Source organism: Podarcis melisellensis (assembly GCF_964234715.1).
Source record: "Podarcis melisellensis genome assembly, chromosome: 16".
NCBI lineage: Eukaryota > Metazoa > Chordata > Lepidosauria > Squamata > Lacertidae > Podarcis > Podarcis melisellensis.
Window position 1 is genome coordinate 5,637,044 of NC_138533.1, and position 18,878 is coordinate 5,655,921.

Sequence of the window (18,878 nt, forward strand, 5' to 3'; positions counted from 1 at the left end):
CAGCAATCTCTCTCTCACACACAGAAGCTGTTTCTCTGCTCCTAAAATTAAAAAAACAGCCATCATCCCTCAGACCTCTGCTCCATCCTTAGGCGAAACACACAAAAGTGATTCACGTGTGATGTTCACTTAGAGCTTATCCACAGCTACACTTTCCAGAGATCCACACTTTTTAAAGCATTTCCATGCCTGCACAAGCTTTCACCATGAAAACCCACTCTCTGAAGCTGAATCAGAGCTAAATCCAGGTCTTCCACGGACAGATGTTTGCTCTGACTCAGCTTTAAAGGGTGGGTTGTCGTGGGGAAAGATCTGGAGCAAAGAAGAAAGAATCAACACAGAATCAGAGTTGTAGAGTGGGAAAGGACCATTAGGGTCATCTAGTCCAACCCCCTGCATGCAGGAATCTTCCACCCAATGTGGAACTTGAACCCACGATCCTGGCATTAGATCCTGCTTTAATGACTGAGCTATGTGCACACCCTTCCACACTTGCGCATGTGTACCAGAGACAGTGTGCGCCTGTGTTCTGTTCAGTGGGTGGAGAAGCCTGTGGAGGATCCTTTGGAAGTGAAACTTCTTCCATTATTCCTGATCCCAAGAGCAATGCTGGCACAGAAGGAACCCTGTTAAAAAAACCTCCCCTGCAAAATAATGTATTTTTATACTATAGCCACGAGGTGGCAGCTCCTGAATGCAAAACACAGTGAAAAACTTCAAAGGCCAAGGGTTTGCAGCTCCCCAAGTGCGTAGGTTCGTAGCAGTGCAGGTTTGTGTTGGAAGAAATTCAGACAGACTCCAGCTCGTCAGTCAGTTCAGTCCCTTACTGACAGATCCAAAGCATTAAGGCAGTTTCACTAAATACAGGCTATTCCACTAGATCCCTAATAGAAGTCGCAGGTTTCAAATACAAAGCAAGGACAAGACAGCACAGAGTTCAGTATCAATCTGGCAGAGCTTCCTTGCAGCGAAGGAAAGGAAGATTTTCCTTAACAGAAATTAAAGGAATCTCAACATATCCACAGGAAACCCTGGAAAACAGTGGCCAGTCAGGGTGGATAATACTTTTTTTTATAGTTTTATTTCTGAATTCCAAAAGTTTACAAATGGATCCATGCTTCCCAGATACACATTCATTTCACTTCCCCTCCATCCCTCCATGGTCCCCCCCCCATAATTTCTAAAATTAATGCACATTACAGATACCCTGTGGCAGTGATAATGTGTACCCTTGGAAATCATTGAGTGCACTTCTAATAGAGAAGCTATGGGAGCCTTTTACTTTATGATACCGATGATTTTGCAAGCCCCCCCCATAAAAACTGGGGCAGAAATACAGCTAATACAGTGGTACCTTTGGCTACAGATGCTTCAGGTTACAGACTCCGCTAACCCAGAAATAGTACCTCGGGTTAAGAACTTTGCTTTGGGATGAGAACAGAAAGCGCACGGCGGCAGCGGGAGGCCCCATTAGCTAAAGTGGTACCTCAGGTTAAGAACAGTTTCAGGTTAAGAACGGACCTGCAGAACAAATTAAGTTCTTAACCCGAGGTACCACTGTATGCGAATCCCGAAGATACAACTCAAAGCTAGAACGTAAGTTGCTACATGGTGCAAATGGCTACACATAACACTGGTTCCCAACATGCACACTAACACAATGTATCAGAACATGCTGGGAATCAGAACTTAATCAGCAGAAATTGCCAGTGCTTACTGCGCATGTGTATTAAACATGAAATGAGGTAATAATGTGTATGATTGGTGGAAACTGAAATGCTTTGTTTGAAATTTTATAAATGCCAGTGCCTGGACCACCGGGCGGGATTGCAGTTTTGCGGAACGATCCGACTGTAACCTATTGTTTTGCAATATGCAACATTGGACTCCTATCTCTTCTCATTTCTGAGCTTTATTGGCGTAAACCCAGGAGATACTGTATTTCACTCCATAAGACGCACTTTCCCCCTCCTAAAAAGTAAGGGGAAATGTGTGTGCGTCTTATGGAGCGAATGCAGGTGGGAGGCTCTGCTCAGCGCTCCCTTTAAAGAGCCACATGGAGCATGTGTGTGGCCGTTGGGGGCTTTTCCCCAAGGAGGGAGAAGGGCTGCCCTCTGTCCCTTCCCACACCTCCCGGAAAAGCCAGCAAGAGCCGTTGCCAGGCTCTGCTCAGCGCTCCCTTGTAAGGGCTCCCTTTCGTCCCTCATCCCGCTTTGCTGGGAAGCCAGCACTGCGCAACTATCGCTCTTGCTCTGCTGGCTTCAGCGAGAGCTGCGCAGTTTGCTCTGCTGGCTTCTTAGCAAAGCGGAAGGAGGAGGGACGGAAGGGTTTAAAGCAAGAAAAGCGAGACCCGCTTACATGCTCTGTGCAGAATATATTTTTTTTCTTGCTTTCCCCCTCTAAAAACTAGGTGCGTCTTATGGTCAGGTGCATCTTATGGAGCGAAAAATATGGTATGCTATTTTCTGGCTTACAACAATCCTGCACCTTAAGTTTTACCTCACTATAATAAGTCATCTCTGAAAAACCCTTTGCCACTTTACATGTCCACCACATATGGTAAAAAGTACCTTCTGGTTCTGTACATTTCCAACATATACCTGACTGATTTGTACATTTCTGCTAGCTTATTCAGTGTCAAATACCATCTATAAATCATTTCCACAAATTTTTCTTTCAAAGCATAACACTCTGCGAATTTTACATTTCAGCAATTTACCCCTGCTTCCATTGCCAGGGTGTGCAATACTGAACAAGATGGAGCCATCCCCTGATCTCTGCTGAGTGGTCATGTATCCCTTGGAGGTTCAGACATGGAAGGGACTGATAAATCGTTTATTTTATGCCAGGATATATTCGGGACCAGAATAAAGCAAGGAATAAAGTCTAGACAAATCCAGAGTGGAGTCCATAAGACAGTTGGATGGCCGCCTTGTACGCCTCTTCTGGCAACTCCTGCAGCTAAGCTGGCGCCAAATGTCTTGCTTTCCTTTCCTTTGGACCACATCAGCCAGGCCGAGAGGGGGGTCAGTCTTGCCCCACAGGAAGGTCACTTTGGTGCTGTAAACACAGTGGTTTGGCTTCATCCCCAGAGGAACACGCCGTTTTCTCTCGAGGCAGACAGATGCCAACCTAGACACCTAGGCGGAATCTACACACATAAGAAAAATGTTCTGAAAATGTTTTGTTTTGTTTTTTAAAAAATGCAGTTTTTAAAAAATACATTGAATTTTACATAAGGCCATCTAGTGTCACATTGTATATTGCACATAAAACACATTTAATTAATTAATAAGATTTTGGAACGCAGAAATAAAGCAAATAATCAAGCCATCAATTCTAGCATGCGGGGGGCCACCTTATCTAAATTATATAATTCGGTATTTGAATGATTGGCATTAATAATAGTATTATAAATCGGTTATATTGAGGCCATTATTGGATTGTAATTGAAAACTAATAGAAAACATTATTTTAAAAAGTGTATTTTGTCAGCTGATAAATAGTGGCGCTGTGGTCTAAACCACTGAGCCTTTTGAGCTTGCCACTTGGAAGTTTGGTGGTTCGAATCCCCGCGACGGTGTCAGCTCCCGTTGCTCAGTCCCAGCTCCTGCCAACCTAGCAGATTGAAAGCATGCCAGTGCAAGTAGATAAACAGGTACCACTCTGGCGGGAAGCTAAACGGCATTTATGTGTGCTCTGGTTCCCATCACGGTGTTCTGTTGTGCCAATAGTGGTTTAGTGATGCTGGCCACATGACCCGGTAAGCTGTCTGTGGATAAACGCCGGCTCCCTTGGCCTGAAAGCGAGATGAGCTCTGCAAACCCATAGTCGCCTCTGACTGGACTTAACCGTTCAGGGGTCCTTTACCCTTTACCTTACCTTTACCTAAATAGTATCTGCTGATATGTGCCTTAAATAATTGTTACTGCCTATTTTATAACAATTTTCAGGATGTTAGAGCTCTAGCATTATTGAAATAAAATGTTTGGAGTTTGATATTCTGCACACCATCAAGTGCTTCTCCCACCAATACTGGACTAAACTTTGACACAAAACTGCAGCACATTTTTAAAAGACTCATTGGCCATCAGATGCAGAGAAAACCTAGTCTGAAAACCCCCAGTAAAAATCTTCCCAGCATAGGAACAAACAAAACATTAGGAACAAATCAACAGTTAACACACATATTCCTTGCTATGGTGAGTTATTTGTCCTACAAACATGTTTCCACTGTGCGACAGGTTTATCAATCTGCCCCTGGGTCTTGCCATTTTGCAGAAATTTTGCCATCCAAATTTAAATGAATGGAAATAAATTAATGAAGATTTTGATTCAATCTCAGGTAATTTTGTTATATTTCAAAAGGCGACCCCTTCTAAAATTCTAGTCAGCAGATTTGCACTGACCCTTAAAATGGTAGGATCCTCACAATGTAAAAAATGAAAATCATGACAAAAGCTGCTTCAATAAAAGCAAACTTTGTTTTTTTCTGGAAGATATCAGAGATGAAACATGGCAGAGAGAGAGGGAGGAAGGACCCTGCTTTGTGACCAAAACAACACAAGCGTTTGATCTTGCACATTTTATTTCTAATTTCATTGTTCTCCATGATCCAATTCCCCACATGTAAATAACAAGATCTTGTGAGATGGGTTTTTCTTTCAATTTCTAAAGCTAACAGCTGATCTGAGCACCACATTGTCTTGAAAAGAAACTGAAGATATGGGAAATCACTTGAGAGTCAAATCTTTCTGAATGTAGTGGAAAATAATTCAGCAGGGCACGCGACACAGAGCTGTCTCAGAGGACTGTTTCAGAAATTACGGCTGGGTGCAAAATAGAACAGCTTCTTAAGCAATTGCGCCAACTTCCGGACCATTTCTGACCACAGTTCAGAGTTTGCCTGATAGCATCAACTGCAAAGTTTCTAATTTAAACAAACGTTTATGGAACTTTTGAATCAAGAAAATGGAGTGCTTAGTAAAATAAGTATGATAAAAGATTCAGAGAGGAACAGCTTAGACAAATTGCCAAGACAGGGCTTCAGTGCTCAAGTGAGTGTTCTCAGGCTCACCCCCTGCTTTTTGGCCAAGCTAGCATGGAGACCTCCTGCTCTATATTCAGAAGAACCCACTGGGCTGCTCCATGGTGGGCTACCATTCTGGTGACAAAGGTGGGTCAAGTTAGATGCTCAGCTAAATTGGTTTTCCTAATGGTCTCCCCTCAGGTGGTGCCTTGGGGAAAGTGTGGGGTCACTGCTATCTGGCGGACTTTAGGGAACATCACGGTAACCGACAACAGTGGTTTTTACTCCAGCAGATACATCCAGGAACCTTCACGACAGAAGGAAATAAGGTACAGAAGACTGAAAGAGCCAGTCGATTCCCATCCTGTGATTCAACAAACTGGGGAAACAAATTCTTATTTTCATTTGGCAGCCTGCATTCATGAGGACAGACTGCAGGTGCAGACACCCAGGGAAGGACCAGGGTTTCAGTACTGAGACAGCTTCATCCTCAGCTTTGGAGGAACGGATGCTTTGGTCGGTTCCCTCAAGACTTTCCTTCTGCTCTTACAAAAAGCTTCCTACCTCCTTTGGGTGACATCTTCCTTCTTTTCTTCCAGGTCTTTAGCCCAAGTCCAGCCAAGAGGAGCAAAATTATGAAGAAAATGATGAGAAAACTCCAGCTCCAGCTCCAATGCAGTCCGGCTTGATTGCCACCTGTAAAGATTGGATAAATAATAGTATTTTCGTGCAAAATATTGGAAGACCACTAAAATGTTGGGCAATATGTGCTCTGAAGGGAGAACCCACAGCTCAATGGTGGGTTGCATAGACCATAGCTGTCAACATTTTCCATTTTTTAAGGGAAATTCCCCTATTCCAAATAGGATTCCTTGCAAGAAAAGGGAAAAGTTGACAGCTATGGCATGGACAAGGGCCTCGGCTAGAGCTGTGCACAAACAGCTTCTTGAAAGCTTCGACTTATCTGATGGGATCAGAGCTACCTCAGCAATATAGAAACTTATTTATGTATACAGCTACAGCCACAGGAAGATATTTGCCCAAAAATGGATAGAAGAAGTTCCGATGAGAAAAGAATGGTTACAGAAAATAATGGGATATGCAGAAATGGCGAAGCTTACCAGAAGAATTAGAAATCAAGACAACCTTTTTTAAATTAAGGAACGGAAGTGGTTTATTGAATATTTACAAACAAATTGCAAACAGATCATTAAGACATTAGCAGGACTACAGCCGCAAGAAAGATATTTGCCCAAAAATGGAAAGAAGAAGTTCCGACGACAGATGAATGGTCACAGAAAACAATGGAATGTGCAGAAATGGAGAAACTTAATGGACAATCAAGAAAATGGAGTGCCTAGTAAAATAAGTATGATAAAAGATTCAGAGAGGAATAGCTTAGACAAATTGCCAAGGCAGGGCTTCAGTGCTTGAGTGAGAGTGTTCTCAGGCTCACGCCCTGCTCTTTGGCCAAGCTAGCGTGGAGACCTCCTGCTCTATATTCAGAAGAACCTTCACGACAGAAAGAAATAAGGTACAGAAGACTGAAAGAGCCAGTAGATTCCCATCCCGTGATTCAACAAATTGGGTAAACAAATTCTTATTTTGGGGGGACAGAGTGCAGGTGCAGACACCCAGGGAAGCACCAGGGCTTCAGTACTGAGATAGCTTCATTCTCAGGTTTGGAGGAACGGATGCTTTGGTCTGTTCCCTCAAGACTTTCCTTCTGCTCTTACAAAAAGCTTCCTACCTCCTTAGGGTGACATCTTCCTTCTTGTCTTCCTGGTCATAATCCCAAATACAGCCAAGAAGAGGAGCAAAATGATGAGAAAACCCCACCTCCAATGCTGTATGAGTTGACGGTCACCTGTAAAGACTGGATAAAGAATAATTTTCTTTTTCTTTTTTTCAAAAAAAGTGCAAGATATTGGAAGACCACTAAAATGTTGCGCAATGCACATTGGCGGAGCACGCATGTTGCACAGACAAGGGTCTCGGCCAGAGCTGTGCGCAAACAGCTTCTTGAAAGCCTCCACTTATCTGATGGGATAAGAGCTAGCTCAGCAATACAGAAACTTATTTATGTATACAGCTACAGCCGCAAGAAAGATATTTACCCAAAAATGGAAAGAAGAAGAAGAAGTTCCGACAAGAGAAGAATGGTCGCAGAAAACAATGGGATGTGCAGAAATGGAGAAACTCAACGGACGAATTAGGAAATCAACATTTTATTAAGGAACAGAAATGGTTTATTGAACAAATTGCAAACAGATTAAGACATTAGCAGGATTACTGTAAAAACTTGCAGTTTTATAAACAGATATAGAGGAATTAAATGAATATTGTGGGGTAAAAAAAAAAAAGGTGTATGTTGGAGTTTTAGTTGAAAAATTCACCAAAGGGTAAATGGTTAAGAAAACCCTCCCAGATTAACCCAGTGGTTATCTGCAGTAATCCATCCCCCATTACTGATCACTTCACCTGGTTCCTATTTCTTTGCTTGCTGTTTTCTCATTATTATATGTAGGTAAGGTAAAGGGACCCCTCACTATTAGGTCCAGTCGTGACCAACTCTGGGTTGCGGCGCTCATCTCGCTTCATTGGCCGAGGGAGCTGGCGTACAGCTTCCGGGTCATGTGGCCAGCATGAGTAAGCTGCTTCTGGCAAACCAGAGCAGCGCACAGAAATGCCGTTTACCTTCCCGCCACTTTGACATGCTTTTGAACTGCTAGGTGGGCAGGAGCAGGGACCAAACAATGGGAGCTCACCCTGTCACGGGGATTTGAACCACCGACCTTCTGATCGGCAAGTCCTAGGCTCTGTGGTTTAACCCACAACGCCACCCGTCTCCTGATTTTTATGTACTTAGAGGTTAATTATTATTACCATTATTATGTGGTTTATAAGCTATGCTGAGTGTGCTTGAATGGCTGTGAAATCCTTTCATTGTTAGGTAACTCCATTCATTGCCAAAGCTGCTGTTTTCCATGGAAAGAAAACCCACATGTCATAATCCCCAGATGTTTTCTCATGCCAGATGTTGGCTTGATGGCTGCCAATGAATGGCCTTCTTGCTGCTCTGAGAATGCAAGCTCAAATATTGGTAAGACAAAAACACAGCTGGGTCTGTGAAGTAGAAAAGAGGTTGAATGTTTTGGACTTTGTGAAAAAATCTATCCCACAGCAGGCTTGTTGGGCTACACTATCTCTGGGTTTAATATATATATAGATATCTAGGGAGACTTTCAGATAACAACTTTTATAAATATGCTTTTAAATATAATGCTGTTGTCAGGATGAAAAGAGCCACATAAATGATGGCACAGGCAACGAGGCTTGTGTTTACAGCGTCTGTTATAGCTTTAGAAGCTTGTGAAAACTGCATTTTTCAGATAAAAATTTTAACTTGTTTTTGAGGGATGCTTTTAAAAATATGTTTTAATGAATATTCTAGATTCCTTTGTAAACCGCTAGCATTGTTCAATAAAAAGAGAGAGAGAGAGAAGAAACAGATAAGACAACACCCAGAACTTCACCTGTTGGCTCTCTGCAAGAATTGTGTAATTGTCCCCAACTGGCCTCACCTTCCACCTTCTTCTCAGTTCTCTGTGGCCTTCTTGAATCCAATTATAGGCTTATTGATTTGTTTGTTAGAATTGTGTTTGAATTTTGCAAGCTGGTTATGAGGACTGATTCCTACGTTTGCACCGGCTCATGAGTCTGTCTAGATTTCCATTTGAAAAAATTAAAATCTTTCCATTTCATTGACCCCATGATAAGGCTCATTTTGAAATTAACATGGAAGCGAAGTGTTGGGTGTTCAGCACCCCAATCAACTACCCAGCTAATGCATAATGAGGAAGGGGAGGAGGACAAATAACTGTTCAGCTTTCACTGTGTTTTATGCGCTTTTAAAGATTAAATTAATGAATTTTTAATTACCGTATTTTTTGCTCTATAAGACTCACTTTTTCCCTCCTAAAAAGTAAGGGGAAATGTGTGTGCGTCTTATGGAGCGAATGCAGGCTGCGCAGCTATCCCAGAAGCCAGAACAGCAAGAGGGATCGCTGCTTTCACTGCGCAGCGATCCCTCTTGCTGTTCTGGCTTCTGAGATTCAGAATTTTTTTCTTGTTTTCCTCCTCCGAAAACTAGGTGCGTCTTGTGGTCTGGTCTATCTTATAGAGCAAAAAATACGGCAAGTGGTTTCTGCAGTTTTCTAAATAAAATAGAGAGTCGCTCACCTTCAGTTTGGCAGATGTGCAGCAAGTTGGAGGAGATGCTTTTCAGATCTGCTGGATTGGTGACCTGGCAGGTGATGTTGGGATCTGAGGAGTTGAGCTTCCAGAACAAGTGGAGACTATTGCCATTGCCAGAGAGGTGATATGACTTTGAACCATCTTCTAAGTCCCTGAAGGCATCTCCTCTTTTCCAGGAGATGTTGAATCCCCCCTTTCCAGGCACCTGACACTGCAGGGTCACATTGCAGCCATCTGGGCTCTTGGAGACAACTTGGGAGAGGATTTTTGGTTCTGGGACTGGTTCTGTGGAAAAACATATGAAAGGCTCATACGTTTCCAAGCACAATTCAAAGTGTTGATGCTGAGCTTTAAAGCCCTAAATAGCCTCGGCCCAGTATACCTGAAGGAGTGTCTCCAACCTCATCGTTCAGCCTGGACACTGAGGTCCAGCTCCAAGGGCCTTCTGGCGGTTCCCTCCCTGCGAGAAATGAGGTGACAGGGAACAGGCAGAGGGCCTTCTCAGTGGTGGCGCCTGCACTATGGAACGCCCTCCCATCAGATGTCAAGGAAATAAACATCTATCTGACTTTTAGAAGACATCTGAAGTCAAGGGAAGATTAATGTTTGATCTTGCATTGTGGTTTTAATATTCTGTTGGGAGCTGCTCAGAGTGGCTGTGGAAACCCAGTCAGATGGGCAGGAAATAAATATAATAATAATAATAATAATAATAATAATAATAATAATAATAATAATAATAATAATAATAATGTGTGCCCTCCATGGCTGTCAGCAACTGCCCAGCAACATCACTGCTCTATTTCCAGGCTCTATTTCACAATAAATAGACACAGGTGAATAAAGAACTACTTACCATACACAGAGAGGTGGAAAGTGTAATCTTCATACTGTGCTGAAGCAAACTTTGCTATTATGGAATATTTGCCACTGTCATCCATTTCCAAGTCTTTGATCCTCAGGGTGGTCTCATCTGCCATCTCCAATCTCGGCCCAAACCTGTCCCCTGGATTGGGCCTCTGCAGTCTTCCTTCCTTCAATTCAGCCAGCTGAATTCCCGAACCATTTCCCCCCTGGAAATACCACTCGACAGTCTTCAGTGTTTCCACGGGGGGGATATTTACAGGGAGCAACACACAGCCTCCCAGGACCCCATTCAACTTCTCCTTGTGGGGATTCTGTACTCTGATACTTGCAGTACCTTAAAAAGTTCATGGAAAAGAAGGAAGGAAAAGGGAGAAACAAAGTCAAAGAAAGGGACAATGGATGGAAAAGTCTCTCAGAATCACTGATTTAAAGCTTTACCAAATGTGTGGATTTATTCGTTATTTTTACCTAACAAAATGTATAAACCACTTGATTTTAAATGGAAAACCCCCCTTTTAAAAATAACAAAGTTAAAAACAGGTATTTTAAAAAGTCAAGATATAATTAAAGCAAATGCTACTGGGGCTTCCGGTTCCACTCTGCCTTAATGGAGGAAGACCCCACAGCAGCGGGAGGTTGTTGGCTAAGGAAAAACAAGGATGATTGAGGGTAATTATCCTTGCAAGTTTTCCCCAGGGACAGGGAGAAACAGGCTTCCCTCGCAGTTTGTTTCGGTACCTGGCTCTCATTCCAGAACAGATTGTGGGAGGCAGGGAGGCGTGGTGTACAAAAGCACTTTGTTTCCGAAAACCCTCCTATGCCACCATTAAGAAGCAGAGATACTCCTGTTAATTGGGGCTTAATTTGGACTAAATTACAGACACGTGTTAGAATAGATGAGATCAAAAACTGTGAAACAAAACCAACTGCAAGGTCTTTAAGGTTTGAACTTGAGAGAAGACTTCATTTGGTGCAAAAGACATGTGTGGGGAAGGGAGCCTATGGTTTCTTCATATAAAATATTCTGCTCTACATTTATGATTCTGCAACCCTCCTCTGAATGTTAGTTCAAATTATATTTGTACCAGTGAGGATGGAACAAATTGGATTATAGATATGGAATATAACATTAAACGGAACTGTGTGTGTAAAAAAAAGGAGAAAGGGAGGGAAACTCTATTTTGCAAAAGAATTACAATGAAAAACTAGAGCTGACTCTTCCGCATCCTTTATTGTTTATGGAATGAACTGAATAACGCTAAGAGGACTTGGATTAAATTTAATTGGCAGTATAATTGCTCATTTATCTTCAGTTGGACGGAAGGATGAAAGGAGCCTGTGAACTTGCCAAGGAACTGGTAAGGTTCATTATTGAGTCATCTGCAGTTCAACAGACCTCTCTTCTACCCAGCCTGAGAAAGTTGCAAAATAACGAAGCATGGGATGGAGAAATTGAGAAATTTCTGGAACAACAATGGGATACCAGCTTCACCCAAGGCATGGTGGATAACAGCAACAACCGGGGGAAAGACAGACATAACATCTTACGAGGACAGGAAGAAACACCGAGGACAGAATAATTGCCACACACAGGAAGGAGGAGGATATAGTTTGCGTTCCTCACTTGTAATTTTATAAATCATTTAATGTGTCAACACGAATAGAAGTTATTAATACTGCAGTTGTTCTATAAGGGATTATTATTACGATTGGAATGTAATGGAAATTAATAAGATTTTGGAATGGAGAAATAAAGCAAATAATCAAGTCATCAATTCTAGCACGTGGGGGGACCCACCTTATCTAAATCAGTGTTTTTCAACCTTTTTTTGGGCAAAGGCACACTTGTTTCATGAAAAAAATCATGAGGCACACCACCATTAGAAAATGTTAAAAAATTTAACTCTGTGCCTATATTAACTATATATAAAGTAATTCTCTTGAATAGGAATCAAATAAACACAAAGAAAGTATTTTATAATTACTTTATTATGAAATAGTAAGTAAACAGAAATATGAAAATTTATAAAATACTTTATTTTTAAATCTTTCGAATTTTTCCCACGGCACACCAGGCAACATCTCGCGGCACACTAGTGTGCCGTGGAACAGTGGTTGAAAAACACTGATCTAAATTATATAATTTGGTATTTGAATGATTGGTATTAATAATTGTATTATAAATTTGTATTGCATTTTATTGACGCTATTACTGGATTGTAATTGAAAACTAATAAAAATTATTAGCAAAAAACCCAATAAAGACAACTAACAACAGTTTGAAAAAGATTGCGGGAGTGTAGTATTTCATGAAATTGAGAATATAACCAATCAAGATATAGAAATGGATTGTAATTTAGCTTTGTTAAGCAGTTTCTCAAACAGCAATAAGAAGGTGAGAAGTAAAGTGTTGATCGGTCATCTTTAAGGGAAGGCAAAGTGAAGAACTATCTGTTTTTGGAGGACTTAGAAGGAGCTACACCAGAATATTGGTATATTAAAAGATTGAGGAGACAGCTTCAGTTGAAAGGTTGATCAATAAATTGAAATTGGCTGGGAGGGCTAAGCAGAGGGTACATTTTCGATCAGAATAGTTTGATTCTGCAATTTATATGAATAGGAGAGTGAGTGATGTAATGTCACCATCTCGGTCTGCGACTTTAATTGATTAAACTCATTATAGTTTAATGAATTACTTGATTGCAATATATTGCCCACCTTTCGCTCTAAGGCCCCAGGGTGGCTGACAATGATTAAAACACATTAACATTAAAACATAATATTGCACAATATCTTTTGTGATTTCTGCTTGCCTATTAATTTCAGGAACTGACCTTTACACAAGCTTTAAGTTATGCTCTTTGTATATTTCTGTGGATAAAAAAAGATAAAAAATAAAAATGTTTCTGAATCCTGGGAGCCCCGCCATCGATTAAAGCGCATGCCAAATTCTGTATGTCTGGGTAGGGTTGCCTGGATGGAGAGGTTTTAAGCATTAAGGACACCTGTCTGATGCCAAATAGCAGGGAGTTCCAAAGTCTAGGTTCTGCTACATTAAAAAAATTGATTTCTTGCAGGTGTGAAATGAATATTATGTGGCACAGGTAAGTAGTACCAATTCAAGAGCCTGTACGGGGCAAGGTGATGCTTCAAATAAACTGGTCTCAAGCTATTGAGGGCTTTATGTACCAGTAGTAATGCCTTAAATTTAGCCCCATAACAGACCACAAGCCAATGCAGATCTCTGAGGAGAGGAGTTAAATGTGGACAGGGTCTCACTCATACCAGAATTATACACTAACTGCAGCTTTTAATTGAAGCCCAAAAGGAGAGCCACTCAGAGTGTAATGGATATCATTATTCAATTCTGAAAGGTTCTTTGTCAGACTGCAGAACCATCATTGCAAACTACCTTTTTAAACACAAAGCAGCCTGATATTTGCCTTCAAGAATAAACCCAGGACTGAGTCTTTGAAAGATCGCTTGCGGGACCAACTTTCCCCAGCTAAAGCTGAAATGAAATTTCCTGCAAAGAAGAATCCCTCCATTTTGAGAGGAAGAAAACTGAGGCATCTCGCTCTGTTCCAACCCTAAAATGCACTTGCTTGAGAAGGAAGCAGTACTGTTTCAAACGATTTTATAGTCGGCGGCCTCTGCATCCATCCATTACAGAACAGCGAGTCTCCTGGCTGCATCCCCTCTGTTGTTTGCGCTCTGCGCGTAATGTAGCTTAAGATGTTACCAAATAACAGAGCCATGAAGGGATTGTGAGGCCGCTTCAGCAGACACGGAGGCCTTCTACACAAACGTCTTTTCCTGGAAAAACAAGCACATATCACCTTATGAAGCCTTGGAGGACTTACCAGAGGGAGAAGAAAGCAAAGACAGAGTCAGAAGAAAGAGCTCCAGGCTTCGTTTGCAGCCATTCGCAGCCCCCTTTTGCCTGCTGCGTGGAGGACTCCTCTTCAAGACACACAGACATTGGTCGTTCATCGTAAATCCATTCAGAAGATGGGTCTGAAAGCTGTGTGAAGTGATGAGAGGTTGAGCATTTTTAGGAGGAGAAAAATTGAGAAGCTCATTTTCTCTGTGTGCCGAAAAAAGGAAGGTGGGAGTGTTTATGGAGAGGAGAGGTGTGGTTACGAACTGGCAGCCTATTGTTCAACCTCCAGCTGGTCTTAGCGCCTTCTTAGCAGAGTCTGCCAATGCACAGAATAATAGAATTGTAAGCACCGGGAGAGACCCCAACAGTCCAGCTCTAGTGCCAAAATGAGATGTATCTCCCTTCAAGTCTCTTGGAGTTCCTGCCCTCTGTCTTCATCAGAGATGGAGAAAAATGCATTTCCCTCAGACCCCATAAGCCTCTCTGCATGTCACACCCATTCCCAGACCTGCTTTGTGTGTAGAGAAACCCCCTCGTCTGCAAAGGCCAAATTCACATTCATTCTCCAGCCTGTTTTGCCTCTCTTCTCACCCATCACCGGCATGTGGTCCTCAGGTTGAACAATATTTCCCATCCCTGTTTTAAGCTGACCAGGCTCCTGCCTTCTTTCTCTGGCTCCGCTTTCAAAACTTCCCTTCCCTTTCCAGGGCTGATGTAAAGGTTCAAAATTCCAGCTGATCACCACCATTAAGAACTCTGTGAAAATTGTCCCTAGGCATGTGCAGAGGGCTGTCCCTCCCTCACCACTCAAGCGCTGCTCTCTCCAGGCGTAATGCTGGGCAACTGCATATCCCCAGGCAGAGTTTTGGACTTCAAGTTATCTCAAGGCTGAAGATGGAGTATGGTGCTCCTTCCATCAATGCCTTCTAAGAGGCACGGCTCATAGTCAGTCCTCTGGGAGAGAGAGCAGCCTTTGCAAAATGATGAAAAGCAGGCAGAGAGAAGAAAGTGTAGCAGGGCGTTCTTGGCTGTCTTCATTTGTCCCATACTTGCATGACTGCAAAAGATCCTGTCCTATGGAACACCCTCCTATCAGATTTCAAGGAAATAAACAACAATCTGACTTTTAGAAGACATCTGAAGGCAGCCCTGTTTAGGGAAGTTTTTAATGTTTGCTGTTTTATTGTGCTTTTAATATTCTGTTGGGAGCCGCCCAGAGCGGCTGGGGAAACCCAGAGAGATGGGCGGGGTATAAATAATACATTGTTATTATTAATACAAACAGTTTTCTTTTTCTTTTTAACAATGAATACCACATAAACATAAAAAACGGGCAGCTCCTTTAACATGTTTCCTAAAGATTTCTGAGCTGCCTTTCAGCTTATGCACATAAATGAAACCTATGAACAAGAAGTATCTCCTTTGAATTAAAAACCAACACACATATAAACAGCAGCCCAGCCTACAAACCTCAGAAGGCACAGTGATAATAAAAACCTGATTTAGAAGAACATGGATTTTTTTAAAATAAAAGGACAGCAATGATTGATATAGTTTATTGATATGATGATGATGATGATGATGATTATTTCTATGTATTGTTGTTGTTTAGTCATTTAGTCATGTCCGACTCTTCGTGACTCCCTGGACCAGAGCACGCCAGGCACTCCTGTCTTCCACTGCCTCCCGCAGTTTGGTCAAACTCATGTTGGTAGCTTCGAGAACACTGTCCAACCACCTCGTCTTCTGTCGTCCCCTTCTCCTTGTGCCCTCCATCTTTCCCAACATCAGGGACTTTTCCAGGGAGTCTTCTCTTCTCATGAGGTGGCCAAAGTCTTGGAGCCTCAGCTTCCGGATCTGTCCTTCCAGTGAGCACTCAGGGCTGATTTCCTTCAGAATGGATACGTTTGATCTTCTTGCAGTCCATGGGACTCTCAAGAGTCTCCTCCAGCACCAGAATTCAAAAGCATACGTTCTTCGGCGATCAGCCTTCTTTATGGTCCAGCTCTCACTTCCATACATCACTACTGGGAAAACCATAGCTTGAACTATAGGGACCTTTGTTGGCAAGGTGATGTCTCTGCTTTTTAAGATGCTGTCTAGGTTTGTCATTGCTTTTCTCCCAAGAAGCAGGCGTCTTTTAATTTTGTGACTGCTGTCACCATCTGCAGTGATCATGGAGCCCAAGAAAGAAAAATATCTCCCTGCCTCCATTTCTTCCCCTTCTATTTGCCACTGTAAAAGATCTTGAGGTGGTTTAAAATCGACATTCCCTAGAAGCTGCAGAATTAAAACTGCAGCGTGGGAGCTGCAGTCCAGTCACATCTGGAGGATGGATGTGGCTGGACTGCAGCTCCCATCAGCCCCCACCAGCATCCAATGACTGAGCCAGGGCTGATGGGAGTTGTAGTCCAACATCATCAGAAGGGAAGAAAGTAGCAGCAAAGCAAGGAGGAAAGTAAACTAGCAAAGCATGAGCTATTAAGTAGGGTTATGAGAATTATAAGGTCTAAGTTATAAAATAAATGTTCATAAATGTACCAGGCAAACACATACATAAATATATAAACCACATGTCTGAAACAGTACAGGAAAGAAGTCCTGAAACCATTTTGACTCTCCCAAATTGACCTCAAATGTTTCTCTGCAAGGACAAAGGAAATGGGAAAACCTACCCATTGTCCCTTTGCTCACAAATCCTGTCTTAAGGGCATGTCTGTGTATGAATAGTGTGAGCCTGTGGCCTGGATTCAGGAACTGAGTATTTACCATCACAAAAGAATGGCCAGACTGCCAATGTAATTCAATCATTGACCATTAACAGGTACCCTGGCAGACAGGTTTTCTGCTGTAGACCGCCCCTTCAGTGATGTATGTATGATGTATTGTGAGGTGGTCTTGAGCTAAAGGTACCCCTGCCCGTACGGGCCAGTCGTGTCCGACTCTAGGGTTGTGCACTCATCTCACTTAAGAGGCCGGGAGCCAGTGCTGTCCGAAGACACTTCTGGGTCACGTGGTCAGCGTGATGAAGCTGCTCTGGCGAGCCAGCGCAGCACACGGAAACGCCGTTTACCTTCCCGCTATAAAGCGGTACCTATTTATCTACTTGCACTTAGGGGTGCTTTCGAACTGCTAGGTGGGCAGGAGCTGGGACCGAAAGATGGGAGCTCACCCCGCCGTGGGGATTCGAACCGCCGACCATACGATCGGCAAGTCCTAGGCACTGAGGTTTTACCCACAGCGCCGGTCTTGAGCTACAGGGTGGCAAGTCTATACAAGGGCTTGCACACCATGGTTCTGGTTCCTCCTCCTTCCTGCATGTACTGAGTGAGGACCGTGTTGCAACAGCTGAATAAAGATCAGGCTTACTAGCTGCTTTGCTTCTCAATATTCTCTGCTTGGCCTCTGTTATTTTCTCTTACTGATAGGGAACCCACTTAAGGACTCTATACAGGCTCTTGGATACCCCATAAGGGAAAAGGAGCAGGTTTTTCTTATAACAGTAGTACCTGAGTTCACCCTTCATGGATCATCTTCTGTGGTTTACCGGGGGCAGCTGAGGACATGCCAGGATCCGGCTGCCATGGACACTTCCATCCCAGAATGACTTGTATTCAGAGGCATCCTACCTTGAACAGCGGAGGGAGAATGTAACCATTGTGGCTGGCAGCAACAGAGAACCTTCTCCTCCATAGATTTGTCTAATCCACTTTTACAGCCATCCAAGCTGGTTCCGGGTTATGTGGCCAACATGACTAAGCCGCTTCTGGCAAACCAGAGCAGCGCACAGAAATGCCATTTACCTTCCCGCTGGAGCGGTACCTATTTATCTACTTGCACTTTGACATGCTTTCGAACTGCTAGGTTGGCAGGAGCAGGGTCCGAGCAACGGGAGCTCACCCCGTCGCGGGGATTCGAACCGCCGGCCTTCTGATCGGCAAGTCCTAGGCTCTGTGGTTTAACCCACAGCACCATCTGCGTCCACTCAGGCCTCTTAGGAAGTAGCAATCTCTCTCTCTCTCTCTCTCTCTCTCTCTCTCTCTCTCTCTCTCTCTCTCTCTCTCTCACACACACACACACACAGAAGCTATTTCTCTGCTCCTAAAATTAAAAAACCAGCCTTCATCCCTCAGACCTCTGCTCCATCCTTAGGTGAAACACACAAAAGTGATTCACGTGTGATGTTCACTTAGAGCTTATCCACACCTACACTTTCCAGAGATCCACACTTTTTAAAGCATTTCCACCCCTGCACAAGCTTTCACCATGAAAACCCACTCTCTGAAGCTGAATCAGAGCTAATGTCAATCCGGGTCTTCCACGGACAGATGTTTGCTCTGACTCAGCTTTAAAGGGTGGGTTGTCGTGGGGAAAGATCTGGAGCAAAAAAGAAAGAATCAACACAGAATCAGAGTTGTAGAGTGGGAAGGGACCATTAGGGTCATCTAGTCCAACCCCCTGCAATGCAGGAATCTTTCACCCAATGTGGAACTTGAACCCACGATCCTGGCATTAAGAATCTCCTGCTTTACCAACTCAGCTATGCGCACACCCTTCCACACTTGCGCACGTGTACCAGAGACAATGTGTGCCTGTGTTCTGTTCAGTGGGTGGAGAAGCCTGTGGAGGATCCTTTGGAAGTGAAACTTCTCCTTCCAGTATTCCTGATCTGAAATGAAATGCTGGCACAGAAGGAAAAACCCCTCCTCTGCAAAATAATGTATTTTTATGCTATAGCCACAAGGTGGCAGCTCCTGAATTCAAAACCCAACGGAAAAGACATGTGCCAAACTTCTGCAGCTTCCTCAGTGTGCAGGTTCGTAGCAGTGCAGTTTTGTGCTG

General features: G+C 43.1%; 1 protein-coding gene across 8 annotated transcripts; it reads right to left on the reverse strand.

Moving 5' to 3' along the window:
• Positions 1 to 2,821: 2,821 nt before the first annotated feature.
• Positions 2,822 to 17,577, reverse strand: LOC309358581 (SLAM family member 9-like). 8 transcript variants are annotated; one of them, XM_081891893.1, is made up of 6 exons: positions 17,546 to 17,577; positions 14,017 to 14,177; positions 10,143 to 10,487; positions 9,272 to 9,571; positions 5,594 to 5,725; positions 2,822 to 3,140 (listed from the first exon to the last, which is right to left on the reverse strand). In XM_081891893.1, exons 1-6 carry the CDS (start codon positions 17,560 to 17,562, stop codon positions 3,133 to 3,135), a joined length of 963 nt encoding a protein of 320 aa, XP_081748019.1. In that variant the 5' UTR covers positions 17,563 to 17,577; the 3' UTR covers positions 2,822 to 3,132. The 8 variants fall into 8 exon arrangements, with proteins under 8 accessions (XP_081748019.1, XP_081748018.1, XP_081748021.1 ...); XM_081891892.1 differs by having other exon boundaries at positions 2,822 to 3,151; XM_081891895.1 differs by lacking the exon at positions 5,594 to 5,725 and adding an exon at positions 6,780 to 6,905 and having other exon boundaries at positions 2,822 to 3,151.
• Between the last annotated feature and the right edge of the window lie 1,301 nt (positions 17,578 to 18,878).

What these genes read in the sequence shown, in the direction of transcription:
- LOC309358581 (XM_081891892.1), bottom strand. An exon ending in TTTCCACCTCTCTGTGTATG is followed by an intron (nt 9,572 to 10,142) that starts GTAAGTAGTTCT and finishes GTTTTTCCACAG; the next exon opens with AACCAGTCCCAGAACCAAAA. An exon ending in GCACATCTGCCAAACTGAAG is followed by an intron (nt 5,726 to 9,271) that starts GTGAGCGACTCT and finishes CAATCTTTACAG; the next exon opens with GTGGCAATCAAGCCGGACTG.